Source organism: Spermophilus citellus, assembly GCF_964194105.1.
Source record: "Spermophilus citellus genome assembly, chromosome: 3".
NCBI classification, from domain to species: Eukaryota; Metazoa; Chordata; class Mammalia; order Rodentia; family Sciuridae; genus Spermophilus; species Spermophilus citellus.
The window spans coordinates 232287009-232305898 of record NC_138184.1 but is presented as its reverse complement, the minus strand read 5'-3'; the positions used below and the strand labels follow the sequence as shown (position 1 = coordinate 232305898).

Sequence of the window (18890 nt, the reverse complement as noted above, 5' to 3'; positions counted from 1 at the left end):
CTCAGCAGGGCGGCCCTGTCCTGGGGCTCCCTGGCTCCCCCTCTCAGCTCTGCAGACGCTGCAGCCGGGAGGCAGGCATCTTCTGTGAGGGCACCACATAAAGTGCTCACATTTGACCCTGAGTCACATGCAAAGATTCCACACTACACCTCTGAGCATTCTGCGGTCAAGAGAGAGGGCCTTCAAAACCCACAGTAAAACCCTGTCGCAGGTCCTCATCAATCTGCAGCTGCCTCGTGGGCAAGTGCTTGTAGAGGTCAGGGGTGGTAACAGTGGGGAGCACCCTGTCCTTCCTCGGTTCTGGACCGTCTCACCCTCCTCGTTGAGAGTGTCACATGGCTTCTCAGTCCGCCCAGACTGTGACTGTCCAGCCCTCACGTGGCGTGTGTCTCTGGTTGTGGCACATACCATGCGTACAGCAGTCCTTCTGGTGGAATCAGCCCTTTTCCAGAGCCTGCTCCCTCCTTCTGGAAGCTCTGTAGACCTTAGGCAGGCTCCTGGTGGTGTTACCCCTGGTGGCCATCCCCTCTGGGCCTGTGTTGCCCAGGTTCACCCTGACACTGAACTCCATATGTAAGATTGACTACCTGTTATTTTTCTTATTTTCTTCCCAGGTTTCATGTATCACTTCTATGCTGAAAAAAAATTATAGTTTTTAATTGATGCTTTTTTCCCCTTAGTTTTAGTCGATCCAACAGAATCTTGACTCTCGATTCATATTTGTGTGTAACCACTGACTTCCAGGGCAAATTTGAAGAGTTTTGTTTCCCTGGCTGTGAACGCAGCGGAGAGCATACAGCTCACCTAGCATTTTCCTCCCTGAGTACAACACACAAGTGGTTTTACTGCATGATTTACTGCATGATTCCATTTGATAGGAAAAATAGTTTTTCCAGTCAGTGGTTTTAACTAGTCCACGTCCACTTAATGGGATCTTGGCTAACTAGAGGAGTTCCTTTCTGAGATGGTGGGTGGCCAGTGTCACACAAGTGGGTGGATGTGTCCGACGCGTTGGGAAACACAAATTAAAGCAGTAATAAAGTACCATCATTTGGGCTGCTTTTTAATATCTTTTTTAAAAATTATACATTTTTGTTTATTATACATGTGACATCTGTTTTTGGTGCAGGTATGTGAAAAACATTTTCACACATTTTTGTTGGCAATGTAAATTGGAAGCAGTATTTTTGGAGGTCAGGTTCATTTATGAAAATGAGCATAAATTTTTAGCTTCAGATCTCACTTTTTTAATGCTAGTCTGCATATGTGTATGAGAAAATGTGTGTAGAAAGACATTCACTGAATCATTACTTGTAGTAGAAGAGAAGCCTCCAGTGTTGGAAGTGCCTGTCTGTAAGAGGGTGGGCAAATACATCATGAGATAGTTCTTCTAGAGAAGACCACGGCAGTGTCCCAAAGCAAAGCCAGAGGCAGATCTGCACACACAGGGGGGAAGCATGTCCTTGGCGCAGCCCGGGGTGAGCCTGGGAAGGTGACAGGCGCGAGCTGTGTGCATGGGATCATACTGCTGGGAGCAGCTGCATACTTAACGTTTCTGCCCCCCTTTCTTTAAACAGCTGTTAGAGATTAACTGGACAGGACTGACCAACCTCCTGGACATCCCTGGATTGAAGTAAGTCCTGTGTGCGTCCTGTCGCAGTTGGCTGGTAGGTGAGGCCTTGTCTCTCAGTGTCACGGAGACAGCTGGGGAAGGCTGAAAGCGGGCCTCCCAGGTGGGTCGTGGCTGCCGCAGGCTCCTGGGGGAGCAGTGGGGGCAGGAGGAGCACTGCCCCCCTCAGCCCCCCACAGCCCCCCACAGCCCCCTCGGGCTCAGGAGTGTGCTCCAGGGAGCCGCGGCCCCTTGGTTCTCTGGTTTGTCCTGAGGCATGGTCCCAGTGTGGAATTTCAGAAGAGTAACAGCCTTTTAATGTTCTATAAAATTAATTTTTAACTTGAGTTTTACTATTTTTCCATAAATAATAGAGAAAACTTGAGAAAATCAGTCTCCTTCAAAACTAACCCTTTCTGTCCCTTTTTGTGTTCTTTCCAAACTGTGGCTGCCCTTGTCCTTCCTCCTTGAAAGGATTGGTCCACAATGGAACCTAGGTGTGAGATTTCTGTATCATATCATTAGAAATCCCTTCATTAATCTGTAGCAATCCAGTATCTGAAAAACAAGAAAAAATGCCCCTTAAAAAGCATCTGAGAGGGTTGGGGCTCAGTGGTAGAGCGCTTGCCTAGCATGTATGAGGCACTGGGTTCGATTCTCAGCACCACATAAAGATAAATAAAGGCATAGCAGCACAATTCACGATAGCAAGACTGTGGAACCAACCTAGAAGCCCTTCAATAGATGAATGGATTAAAAAAATGTGGCATTTATACACAATGGAGTATTACTCTGCAATAAGAAATGACAAAATCATAGAATTTGGAGGGAAATGGATGGCATTAGAGCAGATTATGCTAAGTGAAGCTAGCCAATCCTTAAAAAACAAATGTCAAATGTCTTCTTTGATATAAGGGGAGTAACCAAGGACAGGGTAGAGACGAAGAGCTGGAGAAGAAGAATAACATTAAACAGGGATGATAGGCGGGAGGTAAAGTGAGAGTTAAGGGAAATTGCATGGAATTGGAAGGTGAGCCTCAGGGTTATACACAATTACATATAAGAGGAAAGGAGGAGTAGGAGAAAAATTATATAAGTGGAAGAAACGATTTATAGTAGAGGGGATGGAGAGAGAAAAGGGGAGGGGAGGGGAGGGGAGGGGAGGGGAGGGGAGGGGAGAGGGGACAGTGGAGAATGGGATAGACAGCAGAATACATCAGTCACTAGAAAGGCAATTTGTAAATGAATGGAAATGTGACTGATGTGACACAGCAATCTGTATACGGGGTAAAAATGGGAGTTCATAACCCACTTGAATCAATCTGTGAAATATGGTATATTAAGAACTATGTAATGTTTTGAACAACCAACAATAAAATAATTAAAAAAAAAAAAGATAAATAAAGGTCCATCAACAACTAAAAAAAAAGTATCTGAGAGCCAGTAGAGGTGGCGCACACCCGTGATCGCAACTACTCAGGAGGCTAAGTCGGGAGGCTCAGGGCCAACCTGGGAGACTCAGTGAGAGCCTATCTCAAAAAGGGCTGGAGATGCGGCTCAGTGGTAAAGCTCCCTTGGGTTCAATTCCCAGTACCAAAACTGAATTTCAGAAGCATCTGAGACCATGAAAGACGTGTGCCACAGCTGCACACAGTATCCCCACCCCCCTGCCCCGTGTAGCTCGGGGGTGATGGACAGGCCCTCAGCCTGTCAGCCCCCACCAGACAGGAACCTGTGGAAGTACAGCGTTGTCAACGCGCTCATCACGCTATCAGGGAGCTTCACCTTCCACTGGTGTTTCCCCGCTCACAGAGCATTATTGGAGGGATGTCAGGCAGATTGTGAGTCCCTCCTGCTTTCCGGCATTCAGGATCCTGCCTTCCACAGCTGCTGCCAGCCTCTGCTCGGTAGACAGCAGCCTCTGTCAAAAAATGAACCCTTTGACCAGGCGCGGTGGCGCATGCCTGCAATCCCAGCGGCTCTGGAGGCTGAGGCCGGAGGATGGCGAGTTCAAAGCCAGCCTCAGCAAAAGTGAGGTGCTAAGCAACTCAGGAGACCCTGTCTCTAAATAAAATACAAAGTGGGGCTGGGGATGTGGCTCAGTGGTCAAGTGCCCCACTTGAGTTCAATCCCCAGTACAAAAAAAAAAAAATGAACCCTTCTCACTAGTTCCAGAAAAGGTCCCAGGGTTAGCATATGTGGCCACGACTTCTGTGATGCTGGTGGTCAGAGTCGTCTCCTGTGTACCCCTAAAGGAGGCTAAGAAATGGGCCAGTTGCTTGGGAAAACCTAGCGAATGGAACATCCTTCAGTGGAAGCAGGGAATGGACACGGGGTAGCTAGGCGGAAACAAGAAGCATCTCTTCAAGCTGGTGTAGAAAAGTTTATTCTGGTTAGGTGTGATGGTACATGCCTGCGGTCCCAGCCCCTCGGGAGGCTGAGGCGGGAGGGTCTCATGTTCCAGGCTAGCCTCGTACCTTAGTGAGACCCCCTTTCAAAATGAAAAGGGTGGGAGTGTGGCTCAGTGTAGAGTTCCCTGGGCTCCATCCCTAGTATTGCAAAAAGGACAAAAGAAAGTCTCCTTTTGCTTTGCTTCCCTTCAGTGTTGTGAGTGCAACAACTGTGTATACATCAGTCTGCCCTGAAGTAAAGGTGGACTTATTGAGTGTTGCCTCTAATTCACACCATCTTACCACCTGAAGGGTGACATCCAAGGCGTGCAGGCTCTGGCAAGACTGTAGCCAGTCTCAGATCACATATGCACCCAATGAACATACACTTCTAGCTTCATTTTATGTAATATGCTTCTAGCCATTAGTTCATGTATAGATCTTATGTATATATTCTATAAAATATTCCTATATAATCTTCTCTGTATGTAGAATCATATTAAGAAATACATTTATTGAGCTAGAGCTGTAGCTCAGTGGTAGAGTGCTTGCCTAGCATGTGTGAGGCACTGGGTTTGATCCTCAGCACCACATCTAAATAAATAAAATAAAGATGTTCATTTACAACTAAAAATATTTTTAGAAAGATATACACTGATTTTAGGCTGGGGTGGGCTCAGTGGTAGAGCACTCGCCTGGCACATGTAAGGCACTGGGTTCGATCCTCAGCACTACTACCAAGTGAATCAGAGCTACAGCAAGCCTGTGTTATAGGTGCTTTCTAAAAAGGTGAGTGTTCCACACTTCGTCTGGCAGGATGAGCCCTGGGGAGGCATGTGGGCCAGGAGCCGCCAGGCAGCCAGCGCTGCACTCAGGATGCAGAAAGGAAGCCGAGCACCATGGAGGGAGTGGTGCCGCAATACCTCAGTGGCCACCCCCCCCCACCCCCCCCACCCACCCCCCCCACCCCCCCCACCCCCCCCCCCCCCCCCCCGCTGCCGCAGCACCCTGCCAGGAGGAAGGTGGAAGGTGGAGGGCGAGTGGGGGCGGGCTGGCAGGCAGCAGCAGTGCTCCAGGACAGGATGGGGAGTGGGGCCTCCCAGACCAGCCGCTGCTGCCTCGGGGGCCGTGAGGAAGCCATGAGCAGCCTGTGCACCAGGGTCCAGGAAGGCGCTGGGAGTTGTGGGAGGAGCAGGGTCTGTGGAGTGCTGGCCAGTGGCCACTGGCTCCTGGACACCAGGGCAGGTGTGGCAGTGCAGCGTGAACTGCACAGGTGTTACCGTCCAGGGGTGCTGGGTTGATTGACTCCGTTCAGCAAAGAACTAAAGACCAGGATAGAGACAGCAGTCCACAGGTTTACTGCAGAGGCCACAGACGGACTTCTCCAGAGAGAAGGGGCTCCAGAGCCCGTCGTCTGGTGGAGGGGTTTGACCTGTCCTTCAGTGGTCTCTGGTCTTCTGCGTATCTCCTGTCGTCCACATGCTTCTCACTGTTATTGATTGGTGCCCCCCATGTCTACACATCTGTTTTAGTTTTCCATTTCTTAGGAGCACAAGTACAGACATGTCTCTCATTGGGTCCCCCGCTTGTGGGACCTCCTCAGAAGACCCTCTGCCTGCTCCTTTGTTCTGACCCTGCCCTAACTTCCTCACTCACCATCCTACTCTGGCGGCCGGCACCCTTCTGCTTCTCTCTCCCTCACCAGCACAGCAGCAAGGGGGTGCTCCAAAACCCCTTACTCAGGGACTCTTCCAGTGTGAACACAAGTAGTTTCTACGTAAGAACACCGTGGGTTCCAGAGCATCCAGGACCTCCTTAGACAGCCTGTGTTCAGCGCCCCTAGCTTGAGCCCTCCAAGTCTGTTCGGGGCCTGAGGCAGGAGGATCTCAAGTTTGGCCAGCCTCAGCATTTCAGTGAGGCTGTCTCAAAATATAAATTAAAATGGGTTGTTGGTGTAGCTCTGTGGTACAGCACCCCTGGGTTCAGTCCCACGTGCCACACATATGCATGTGCGCACACACACGGTATGTTTGTTCCTTTATTCTCAACAATTATATTCTTGTTACCGAGTTTGCTGTGCAGCGGTATATAGAAGTTCAGAATTGTTAGTTGGTATGAAGAGAGCAATGAAACTCTTATACTCTGGGAGAAATTCAATATGTACACAAACATGGAGCCGGTTGATGTATATGTTAATAGAAATTTAGAGAAATGCTTTAGTTAGGTATTGAATCTTTGACGAAGCCGGGTAGAAGTACATGGAAGGTTACTTAGAAATTATGAAGTGTAGCTAGAATTTATTTGTAATCTAAGAATAAATTCTCGCTCCTGGTTACCATGCAGCAGCCCAGCTGACGCCCTGAGTGCTGGCTTTAGATGTTATGTTGGAGAAGCAAGCCTACTCCTGCCCTGTGAGCAGACACCACCTCGTGTTGATGGTGACATTTGTTAAAGTTGATAGCAAGTGTTGACATATCTGATTGTTTTTTCTTTTTACCTCCTAAATAACAGTGGCTTATCTGATACTATCATTTTGGATATAATATCAAACTACTTGGTGCTTCCCAATCGAATTACTGTTCCTCTTGTCAGCGAAGTTCAGATAGCCCAGTTGCGGTTTCCTATACCAAAGGTAAGTGTGCCATAGCCTCCTCTGCATTTCAGACACGTGGCAGGCGGCCTTTTCAGATAGGTGGGTCTCGTGACCCACCACATGGGTCTTGCCGTAGCAACAGCTGTCCAACCGCACTCCGAAGAGAGGTGCTGCTGCACGGCAGGCCTGGAGTCTGTCAGAGACTCCAGGGCAGCTCTGGACCTCAGTCCCTTTCCTCCACAGTGCAGAGGGTGTGCAAGTTCTCAGGACTGCCAGGGGCAGCAGACAACCTGGTCACCACCGCAGGCGTCCATTACATTTGTTTGTAATAGTTCTCAGCCACAAGCACAGTGACTGAGAGGATGAGGATTTTGATATGAAGACGTGTATCAGCTTTCTCTGGGACACTGGGAAATGGTTAGCTTGGCGTCACCTGATGAGTAGTGTGGTAAAAGAGGAGCTTATGAAACAGCTCACTTGGACAAAATTGGACGAGCAGGTTCTTGAACTTAGAGGCACACTGTTTTGTGGATGTGTGACTTGGCCAGCTGGGCCTCAGTTTCTGCAGCTGTAAGATGGGGTAACTGGGCCCACAGGGCCGTGTCCCAGACGTCAGCATCCCCTTCATGCCTTCACACAGAGGTTGTGAGCCCCTGTGCCTGAGTGTGGAACCCCACTGGTCCTGAGGGTATGGTGTTCCTGAGTGTGCCAGCCCCTTGGGCCAGGTGCCACCTCCTGACTCTGTCTGGACTGTAGCCTCCAGTTGTAAGGGAGACAGCTGCTATGGTGCAGTGAGGCCCAGCGCTGACATGTGTCAGGCCACTTTCACTGAAACAGGAGGCAGGTGGGTGCTGTTTCAAGGAGGTGTGGTTCTCTCCACACCTGCTCCTTTTTTTGGTTAAATTAGATGTTAGCAGCACTACATAGATCATCAGACCTTCTTGAGCACTCTTGTGTTTAAGAGTCACACACGCCTTTCATCTGAGGCCCAGGGGAGTCATTCCGTTGGCGTTTGACGGATGTGATGTGACACTAGGTGGAGAGGAGTGTCCCCTCTGGAGATGCAGGTGGAAATTGTCATGCTCCTCGGCTGCGTGGGCCTTCTGTGCCCTGAGTGCAGCAAGCCCCGATCCTACCTGGGTCTTGCTGCCCTTCACCCCACAGGGCCTAAGAGCCAGATCTTCCAGGCTTCAGCCTGAGGCAGGCATGAGGAAAACACACGTCACTGTGTGTGCACAGAGCGCTTGTCTTCCTGTGCCAGTCCAGTTGGGGCACTGCCTCTGATTCTGTTAAGAGTTGGGTGCCAGAATGCTACCCTGCCAAACTTTACCACCTTTGTTTGCCTTGAGAGAAACATGAGTGAATGTTTTCTTTTCAGTCAAACAACATTTGAGAAAAAAATACTGTATTGAAGTTGATGGGTAACGCCTCTGTCAAAGTTCCAATGTTGTCCTCTATAAAGCAGGTTTTATAACAGCACTTCATACCCTTCTAAAACTGGGTGTTGCCAGGCACAGTGGTGCACGCCTGTGATCCCAGCGCTCAGGAGGCCGAGGCAGAAGGGTCGTGAGTTCAGAGCCAGCCTCAGCAACTTAGTGAGACCCTGTCTCTAAATAAAATATTTTAAAAGGGGTTGGGATATGGTTCAGTGGTTAAGCACCCCTGGGTTCAATCCCCGGTTAAAAAAACAAACTGGGTGTCATGGCTATATCCAGTGCTGATGTTTCCTGTCATGTTCATCCTTGCTTTCTTAAGACCAGACCCAGGCTTGCTGGCAGCTTACACGGGCCTGTGAGCCCCAGGACCTCTTTGCCAGGGAGCTCTCTGCAGGTGTCTTTGGCTCACTCTCTCCTGTGTCTGAGGTGTGTCTATTCTCCCTTCTAGACAGCTCCACTCCTGTGCTCTCGCCCACCAACCTCCACCTCAGTACGGGGATCAACCCCAGGGTCTCACACATGCTAGGCCAGTGTTCTACCACTGAGCCACATCCCTGGCCCTTTTTTATTTTGAGAAAGGGTCTGGCTAAATTGCTGAGGCCTTGAACTTGAGATCCTCCTGCCCTAACCTCCCATAGCTGGGATTATAGGTGTGTGCCACAAGCCCAGCAACTGTCACCTTTTCTCAGCCCTTGTTTTCTGACCTGCCCCATCTCCGCTGACTCTGCTGGGATATATGCTAATGGGAAGAAGGTCTTCGTTTTGCTGCCTCAGCAGTTCTTAGGGCAGGGTCAGGCACACAGCTGCCTCCAGTTCTCCATAAGTGAACCAGTGAATGACGAAAATGGCCTGTACTTCTTTTCAGGGTGTCCTAAGGATACATTTCATTGAAGCTCAGGATCTTCAGGGGAAAGATACTTACCTTAAGGGCCTTGTCAAGGGGAAGTCAGATCCCTATGGAATTATCCGAGTGGGCAACCAAATCTTCCAAAGCAAGGTCATCAAAGAGAACCTGAGTCCGAAGTGGAATGAGGTGTATGAGGTAAGGCTGGTGCCCTGGGTGCTGAGCAAGGGCGTTGGGGGTCTGCTCCAGGTCTGCTGTGCAGAGGCATGGCCGATTGAGACCATTGTTTCACTTCTTTGTATTAATTTCCCTTTCTTTAAAAGCATCGTGGCACCCTGGTGTTTTACCTGGGGAGGCCCAAGCTGCGCAGGGTGGCAGCACTGTATGGGACAAGCCACGCAGGGCAGGCACCCCAGCGGCACTGTAGGAGACAGGCCGCGCAGGGCTGCGAGCGCCAGTGGCACTGTGCAAGGATGGCATGGATTTCTGTTTCGCCTGCCCAGTTCTCCCCGTGTAAATTCCAGGAATGCTAGATCAGATCATGGATTGTTCTCCAGGGCACAGGGGTTTCACCTCTCCCTCCTCCCGTTCTTGGTGCTTAGTCCCCCCTGTGTCTCACTCTGCGAGGTGAGTGGACAGCTGGTGGTTTTCAAGGGCAGCATTGGCACGGAGCCGTTTCAGGGCTTGGGCAGTGGGTCCTGCATCATTGCCCTGTCCCAGACCTTGGACAGTCTTAGGGTGACATCCTGTGATGTTGTTCTAGGAAGGAATGTACTTGAGCTTTGAGAAGTCATGCAGTCAACTCTAGGTAGGTATAATAGGCTGTCACTACATTGGCAAGCATTTCAAATGGCCCAGTCATCAAGCTGAAGGTAAAAGCTGTTTGTTGCTAGAGAATAGTTAATGGCAATATTTGCCATAACCATCGTACTCAATAGAAGACGATATTAGTAAAAATGCAATAGCTGCTAACCATCCATCTTCCAGGCTTTGGTCTACGAACACCCCGGACAAGAACTGGAAATTGAGCTCTTTGATGAAGACCCAGACAAGGATGACTTCTTGGGAAGGTGAAGAAGGCCTCCTGGCTGTGGGGACAGTGTGGGCACTCCGCTCTCAGTCACCCTCACAGATAGGAGCTTTGAACCTACTTACTTACACGTGTGCATTTTTAAATGCCTCTTAGATACAACTTTTGTTTCGCATTTCATTTCTTAAGACACTTTAATTTCTAAAAAGTCACACTGAAGAGAAGACAAGCCACTAGCTCTAGCTGTCTGTCACAGTGACCACCCAGGGGTACTTGAACCGTCAATTAGAATGGAGCAAGCCAGGAGACTCAGTAGTCACATGCAGAGCCTGCCCCTGTGCAGAAAGCAGCTATTTCAGTTTACTGGGATATAGTAAGTTGCATTGTTCCTACACTGGGAAAATAAATATCGACTTGTGGGGGTATAGCTCAGTGGTGGAGTACTTTCCTAGCAGGCTTGAGGCCCTTTCAATCGCCTGTACCACAAGAGAATAGTAATGATAATACTGTTTATTTAAAAAGATATATATTATGGTAATAATAATTGGTTTAAAATTGAAAATTTACATAGCTTGGGAAAACAAACTTTAAAAAATAGACTTCTGCCTGATCTTTATTATTTAATTTATCATGACAGAAAAAAGATGCAGGAATAGATAGATGACACTGCAGAGATTTGAGCCTCATCAAGAACAGCCCTGAGTGGCATGCCCTGGCTCCAGAAACCACAAGCCTGCAGAGGACAACCAGAGCAGTCCAGGCAGGACAGGGAGCTCAGCATGGAGGCTGCAGGGTGCAGACCTCACAGGAGCCTGCTGCCATGGACAGGGCACAGAGGTCCACACAGACCCACAGCACAGGGGCAAAGAGGAGGGCCCTCCAGGAGGAAGCGCCAGCACCTCGTCCCTTCACAGTTGCTGCTGGCCCTGTGGGGTGGGGCACTCTCTGCTGTAGAGCAGGCTTCTCACACAGGCTGGCCAGAGGCTTCCGTGGGACCCCAAGTCAGGTGGGCCTAGTGCAAGCATGCACAGAAAGCCAGTCCTGATTCAGTACGTGCCAAGTGCTGTGCACAGTGATGTTTGGCAGTACCCAGCAGAGGGTGTAGCACACGAGGACTGGCGTGCACACTGCACGGAGGGGGCCTAGTTCTTGACAGCTCTGACCTCTGCCTCTGATCTCACAGAAGTGCAAACCCTACTCTTGTCCTTGCTCCTGTTGACACTCGGGCAGAAGCTGGAGGATGCCTGTGGGAAAGGGGCCTGCTTCCCGATCACCTGTGTTGTGTTTTAGAGTACTTTTTCATAGACAGGTGCTTAAGATTACTTCATTTGTAAGAGCTGTGTTTTTGTGTTCTAAACTTTTGTGTTGTTATTCCTATAGTCTGATGATTGATCTTATTGAAGTTGAGAAGGAGCGCCTTTTAGATGAAGTAAGTTTTCTCTGAGTTTGGTATATTTAATAAGCATTGCCTGAGCACCTACTGTGTGTCAGAGATAGGGAGAACCATGCTGTTGCCCAACTGTCAGTGCAGGAATCCTGGCTGATCCTGTAAGGATAGCACTTACTTCATAAGTATAAAGAATGCAGGCCCTTAAAAATAACAAAAAACATGAAAAGAAAATGACCAAAAGAATAAAAAAACAACGAAAGAATATAGACCTTTTAAAATAACAAGCTAAAAAGAAATAAATTTAGCCAGGCAAGGTGCCACATGCCTGTAATCCCAGTGACTTAGCAGGCTGAGGCAAGAGGATCACAAGTTCAAAGCCAGCCTTAGCAAAAGCAAGGCACTAAGCAACTCAGTGAGACCCTATCTCTAAATAAAATACAAAATAGGATTAGGGATGTAGCTCAGTGATTGAGTGCCCCTGAGTTCAATCCCCTGTCTCTGCCACCAAAAAAGAAAAAGGAATATCAAATCAGATGGTTCTCATAGAGTACCTGCCACATGCTAGAAATTCTTATGGACTCTGTGGCAGGCAAACTGTGGCATACTACAGGGTTAGGGCAGAGTCTGAGAAGCCACCAATAAGGGGAGTTGTCATGATATCTCTAGTTAATGGCAGAAATCGCACCATGCAGTCAGATTATAAAAGAGAGCTGTAAATACCATTCGAATTTAGAGCAAGAAAATATTATTTCAAGGGCTGGGGTTGTGGCTAAGTGGTAGAGCGCTTGCCTCACATGTGTGGGGCTCTGGATTTGATCCTCAGCCCCACATAAAAAAATAAACAAAATAAAGGTATTGTGTCCATCTATAACAAAAAAAAATTTAAGAAAAAGAAAATATTATTTCAAACAGGGATATTGGTATCAGAATAAAACATCAAAGAGGAAAAATATATAGAGGCTTCTAAAAGATAGTCAGATTTAAGCAAGCGAGTTCTAACCAGCCAGACTGGCGTTGAGATCCTGCTGCTTCCAGAGCAGCCACCTGCCCACAATGGCACAAGACAAAGAGAACAGAGCCTTGGGCTTTCTATCACTCACTATTTAGGGACCCTCTTTAATGGACCATTTTGTGGTTTTTAAGCCAGTGTTTGATGCCAGTGTTCAGTGCTTGGGAACCCACGCTGGCTGTCTCTTGGCCTCTGAACTCCCTGTGAGTGACATGCAGGACTTCCTAGTGCACGAATCCTGTATGCATGGGAGTGGTGGTAGTGCTGCTTGGCGGCTTTCCTAGGGAGGGGCTGATGACCTCATGCTCCTGGCCATCATCTTGGGACACGAGGCTCGGTACATCAGCTGGTTGGGCACTGGGAGCAGCAGCAGTGCTAGTGGAGGCAGGGCTGGACACGGGTCTCTGGTTCAGTCGAGCCTGACCGGACCTGAGCTCTCTCTCTGCAGTGGTTCACTCTGGACGAGGTTCCCAGAGGGAAGCTGCACTTGAAGCTGGAGTGGCTCACTCTTGTGCCTGACGCCGTGAACCTTGACAAGGTACTGTGCAGTGAGATCCGTTTCTCCAGATGGTGTTGCTCCTTAACTAAAAAAGAATTATACCAGTGATTTTTATTATTGTGCTGTGTGTCTACAGTAGTATCAGAGACAAATTAAAGAAAATGGGATTGTTTTTATGGTGGACGTTACAAGTTATACACCTGCTTTATATTTCTTGAAATGGTATGCTTACTACAGTACAGGGATTTGGAGGGCCACACATCACCGAGTGCTTCATTTGATTGGTGTGTGTGGGGATAGCAGTCTTATTTAAAAGACACGTATTGTACATTTTCAGTCTGTTGCACATATTGTTAATTTCTCACTTTTGTGGTTGTCTTATGCATAATTGACATATACAGATAGGAAGAGTCTCTAGTCTTGTGGACACACACTAAGGACTTTTCCTCCCCTAGGTCCTGATGGACATCAGAGCTGACAAAGACCAAGCCAATGATGGCCTTTCTTCTGCACTGCTGATCTTGTATTTGGACTCAGCACGGAACCTTCCGGTAAGTATAGCAGTGCTTGTTCATTTGGGTGCTTTTTTTCCTGATAGCAGTTCTAGCTTGGAAATCACTTCTTTGTTTACCCACGGTGTGGCACCTGGTCTTGTCTAGCTGAATTTGATTTCACGGCAGTGCAGAGGAGCAAGAACAGAGAGCATAAGTTAATGTCTGCTTTGCATGTCTAGATTCACCTCTAATCAGTGAAACTTCACTGCCTAAAGGTAGAAATCGCCTTTATTTGGAATGGGCATAAAACGAAGCCTCTCTGATCACAGCCTCCAGTCTTGTCCTAGCTGTAGCACAACAGTGCAAAGGCTGCTGCACCGTGGAGGTGTCCAGGAAGCTTCCAACAGAATGGGTAGAGATGAACAGTGTCTGAGTAATCTGCTGCCAAACAGACACTGTTCTGCTGCTGAAAGCACATGCTTATTTACATCAGAATTGTTTTGTCCTAAGGAAAAGTGAGACACACAGTACAGGTCTGTAGGGATGATGGTAGCCTGGCAGAGGTGATTCTGTTGCCCAGACCAGGTAGGAACACTGCCAGACTTCAGCCCCCTTTCAGGGTAGTGTCATTGTCACGGTGAACGCTACGCCATTCGGTATTTTTTCAAGTGCCCACATGCTTGTTCACCAGGCAGTCATTCTCTATTTAATTGTATCAATGACCAGTTTTGTTGAAAGAAAGAACACTGCTAGCAGGTACTGAGGTGGCCCCAGGACTGGCCATCGCTTACTTCTCCCTGCATGGTCAGTGCGTCCCCTCATGTGAGTGCATTAGTGCGTAGCAGTCTGCAGACAAGAAGCCGACTGCCAAGTCTGTTTCACGCGAGGACTTCACCACACGTGTTTCATTCAGTCTATCTTGCACTTTCTTTCAATGAAGCTTTCTTGACTGATTTTACCTTCTTGATTTCTTACATTTTTCTTAGAAGAATTTACCTTAATCTCTTTGCCAATCTTTCTATCTAAATCTGTGGCTTTATCTGTTATAATTTCACTTTGGGAAACGTTACTTCATTATCATTTAACCCTTCTTCAGAGTTTCTCATTTTAACCAATGATGTTTATTATAAAATGTCTTAATGTTACAATGACTTATAATGCCTGGTGAAAGTGAATTTGTTTTATATTTTAGAATATAGAGCATAGGGTGGGTGAACTGGCAAGAAAGGCTTAGGCCCATCTATAGAACTGATGTGTTTTGTCACATTAAATTGAAATTTCAATCATGTCATACAAGCAAAAAACGAAAAAAGAAAAGTGATGTACTGATTTTCTGTTAGCTGGGCAATTTGTGCATGAAGTGTGCTGTGGCCATCAGAGGCACAGGATCCCCGCCACGCGCTACCCTAGGGTATAGTGAGGGTGGGGACCTTCCCTGGGGTCCCCATGAGCTGGGATCCTTTGGCTCTGCCTTGGCACTGTTTTCCTGTGCTTCTGGTGCGCTCATTGACCACAATCCACCGTTCTTTGCTTTTTCCTCCCGTCTGCACTTTCTTAAGAGTATCTTCGAGGGAAACTTTGGGTGTGGCTACTTAAAAGAGAGGCGAGCGTCGGGACTAGTGTTTTGTGAGAATACTACCTCAGTCTATAGAGCACTATTTGTGAGTCCTCCAGGTCCTTTCCTTTGTTGATTGAGTTCTGCCGGAGTGTGGCCTGGACCTTCTGTGGAGTCTGCTCGTGTGGAATGACGGGGCATGCTGTCGTCATTTTCCTGCATGATTTCAGTTTCTGTGTATTCACTCTGTGCTGGTTTTGTAAGACGTAACACTGCTTTAACATTGGCAAGTGCATCTGACGGGAGATGAACTAAACTGAGATGCCTCGATTGAAAATTCCCATGATGAAGAAATGAAGCCACGATGTGAAAATTGTTTTGTAGTTCATCTCCATGTGAGATGTAAATATCTTCTTGTTCCCTTTCCCAAACTTTCTTCCATCTGCCTTTTCCTCCTGACCAAACACAGCAGTGTTAGAGCATCCTTTCTTCCAGTCCATCCCTCTAGTCCAGGCTCATCACCAAGGCGTGGTCACATGAGGACAGGCAGTGCCCTCCCGGTCAGGCCTTCTCCCTCAGGGAGAAGAAAACCACTTTGAGGCCACTGTTCAGTTCCTTTTAAGGAATTGGAAGGCTTTCTTAGAGTGGATAACTATGCTCTTTTGTCTTGGTCTCATTACATCTGTTACCATGCCACATGGGTGGGACCTCCACTGGGTGCTGTTCTGGGTAGGTACTCTGAGAGAAGGTTGCAGGACAATACCTAAAGGACAGGTATTTGGCCCCATTTTACAGATGAGGAAAGCCAAAAGCCTGAGTCACACTGGTAGGTGGATACTGTGGCCCTCCCAGCTCTGTCCACGCTACCCTGTTCACGCCCAGGAGGCCAGTGGCACGTGCTCTTGTTATTTCAGAAGCAGTCCTTTGCTTCTGGCGTTTCTTAGTGATGACCAAGTACCTGTGCTGTGTGGATTCTGTCTCCAGCAGCTTTTCCAAATTGCTTTTCCCATTCTGCAGCTGCCTGCTTCTGCAAAAAGGAGATGAGCCGGGTTTTTTACATTGTTTTTTAGTATTGAGCCTGTGACATTGCTGGGTTCTCAGTCAGGTTCCCCCCACATGGTCAGCTGTGCTGTTCCGTTAGCATCTATGCACCACAGGCTGTTCCATGATGCAAATGGGAGCACTTTGTCACCTGCTGGTGTCCAGCGTGATGCCAGATCTGCTCTCTGGGTCTTCCCCGACAGGCTGCCATGGGGACTAGTAAAGCTCCAGGCGGCCCCTGCTGCCTGCCTTCCCTCCTCAGCCACTTCACCCCACTCCCCACCCAGAACTGAAAGCAGCAGCTTTCCTGCACGCGGGCACGACCTCGCCCTCATGGAGGCTCCTAGAACGTGCCCTGCTCTTCCTCTCCATCACGGGCTGCACTTGAGCTCTGACCGTGGTGGCCAGGCGTACACCGTAGCTCGTGTTATTGAGCACTTGCTAGGAGCCAAGAAGGGCAGGAGGGGCCCTACACCTCCACCTCATCTAGCCCCTAGACTGTTGATGATGTTTTACAGATTGGAGATGAGACAGCACAGAGGACATGATGACCGAGATTACCACAGGATTGGGAGTAGCAGAGCTATGGCTTCAGCAGGTTTATGGGCTCATGATTCCACATGTGGAGTATATCTGAGACGAGTGCCTACCCTGAACACAGCAGTGCAGCATAATGGCCACCACTGCTCAGACCCTGGCGAGGATGCTTTTCTTGGCTCTCCTTTAAACAAAAAAGTCCAGTTGCTGCTGCTGCCTCAGTTGATGGAGAGAGACCCAGGGGGAATGATGCCTGACTTCTAAGCCTTAGGCCTGGACACCTGCCCAAAGCATTTCAGTGACTGGGTCTCTCTCACATCCAGGACTGCAGCTTTCCGCGATTCCACACAGCTCCTCCTGCACCCCTGGCCCCACATCACAGCGGCTCTCCTTGTTGCCCTGTAACTGATGCATGTTGGAATAATCATCACATTTGTCTCGGCTACATTTGCCCAGTGTGAGCATCAGGAAAAGTCTCTGAAATCTGGAGTCGTCAGTCCTTACCCTCGAGGGCCAAGGCTCCGAGGCTCGAGAGGTCTGGGCAGCATGGCCCATCATTGTGTACTTAGTGCTCAAGATTTTAAGAGTTTACTCAGGCAGATGATAACAAGCAGAACCCTACCTAAAAATCTCTCTTGAATTTTTCAAGTCCCAAAGGACAGGTGTTAGGAGAGTAAAGGATTGTGGAGGACTTGAAATACATTTTGAAAGCCTCTAAGGTGAAATCTTGGGCATAAAGAATCCTATGGTTGGGGGTTTTGCTTAAGTTTGTGTTTACTCTCCTAGATGTTCGTGTCATTAACCTTCCATAAGCTCCTCATTGCACGTTTTATTAACCCTTGGTGTATTCATTTTCTTCTGACCTGAAAGAATAATCCATTAGACTTTAACCCTGGTGTCTTGAAGAAGGCTGCCGTTCAGAGAGCGCTAAAGGTAAACCAAGTGTTCCCTCGAGGGTGCAGCCTAACGAGGCATATTGAAAGAGATGATACTTGAGCTCGAGAGGCGTGGCAGGCTGCCTCCCTGCCAGCCCATGGTTGGTCATCCTGTGGAAGAGAGCCTGCTGTTATCTGAGAAGTGGTAGGTGGAAACACAGCAACTCGGAAGGTAAATTTTATAAAGCTCCAATATGACACAGTGTCTTTCCTCCTGGCCTGGAGCAGCTCCCTCTAGGGCAGTTTAAACATCTGTGTTTCATTTGGATTTGAATTTTTGAAAATGGTGATCTAGAAGTTCTACTTAAAAATCTCAACCAAATGTTAGACTGTGATTTAAAGACACGCCTTGCGAATTGTAAATATGTTTTTAAGAAATCGCCTCTTCCAATATGTTGAGTAGGGGGCTCTCTGAGGCCACAGCCTCACGGCTTTGGTGCTGCGGGTCTGGGTGATAGATCTTTCCAAGAGCTTTGAATTCATTAAACGAGGTATATTGGAAACTAAGCTCCACTGCTAAGACATGGTAGCGTGTGTTTGCAGCTAAATTGTTAGCACGTTTCTATGACTTATATTGTTTTGGGTTTTTTCTCTCTAATTTCTCTGAACATTTTAGGCTTACATATTTGGAGTGGGGAAATTTTGAAAATAATTCTTTTAAGAAAATTCCCAAAGAAACAGGAATGGTTGTTTCCTTCAGAAAAATGAGTGAGCTTGCAGCAGGACACAGGCAAAATCTGCTTCTTCATGTCTGTTGTCCTACACTGAAGAGGGACACATGGGTGGTGAGAGCAGCCTGTGTGTGCCCGTCAGCAGGCGGTGAAGCCTGTACCCACAGCACTGCTCTCCTGTGCTCTGCTGAGGAAGGCCATTGGCCAGCAGTGCAGTGCCCAGCAAGGTGGGCTTAGAAGTCAGGGGTGTGGGCTTCACTCTGCTGTACTTGGGGTGTAAGTGGTATCTTCTCCTTTGGCTTGCTGAGGAAGTTAACACAGGGCATATGAGAGATCCTCAGGTAGAAATAGATGTATTATCATCATCCTGCTATCACATTAACCCATTGAATAAAGCCTTCCACCAAGTTTCTGAAAATAGCATTGTGCCCATGTGATAGTCATGGAAACAAGGTTTCAAGGGTCAGGAGGCAGAACTGAGATTGAAACTGGAGGCAGTCTGACTCAGCAGCTCATATTTCATTCAGCTTGTGACTTTGAATTGTGCTAATGTATTTTGAATATAGTGTCATGGTCTAAAAGTTAGTAAGTGATTTAACTTTTTTTCACATAACCTAACCATCCATCTTTAGATACACTGCTGCTGGGAGGGTGCAGGGGTGCACGTCTGTAATCCCAGAGGTTTGGGAGGCTGAGGCAGGAGGATCACAAGCTCAAAGCCAGTCTTAGCAACTTAGTAAGGCCCTAAGCAACTTAGCAAGACCCTGTGACAAAATTAAAAGGACTGGCAGTGTGGCTCAGTACTTGAGCACTCCTGGGTTCAGTCCCCTGTACCAAAAAAAAAAGATCCACTGCTA

The 18890-nt window shown here is 48.0% G+C and overlaps 1 protein-coding gene across 2 annotated transcripts in view; it reads left to right on the top strand.

The window, feature by feature from the left end:
- The window catches only part of ESYT2 (extended synaptotagmin 2), a 78542-nt gene that overhangs the window by 43394 nt on the left and 16258 nt on the right, over positions 1 to 18890 (top strand). Inside the window, exons 7-14 of one of the 2 annotated variants that reach the window (XM_081285261.1) lie at positions 1578 to 1633; positions 6511 to 6631; positions 8894 to 9070; positions 9860 to 9942; positions 11283 to 11331; positions 12750 to 12839; positions 13256 to 13351; positions 14854 to 14955. In XM_081285261.1, coding sequence (XP_081141387.1) covers positions 1578 to 1633; positions 6511 to 6631; positions 8894 to 9070; positions 9860 to 9942; positions 11283 to 11331; positions 12750 to 12839; positions 13256 to 13351; positions 14854 to 14955 — 774 coding nt within the window. The remainder of the gene's footprint in view (positions 1 to 1577; positions 1634 to 6510; positions 6632 to 8893; positions 9071 to 9859; positions 9943 to 11282; positions 11332 to 12749; positions 12840 to 13255; positions 13352 to 14853; positions 14956 to 18890) is intronic. The other variant, XM_081285262.1, reaches the window with a different exon arrangement.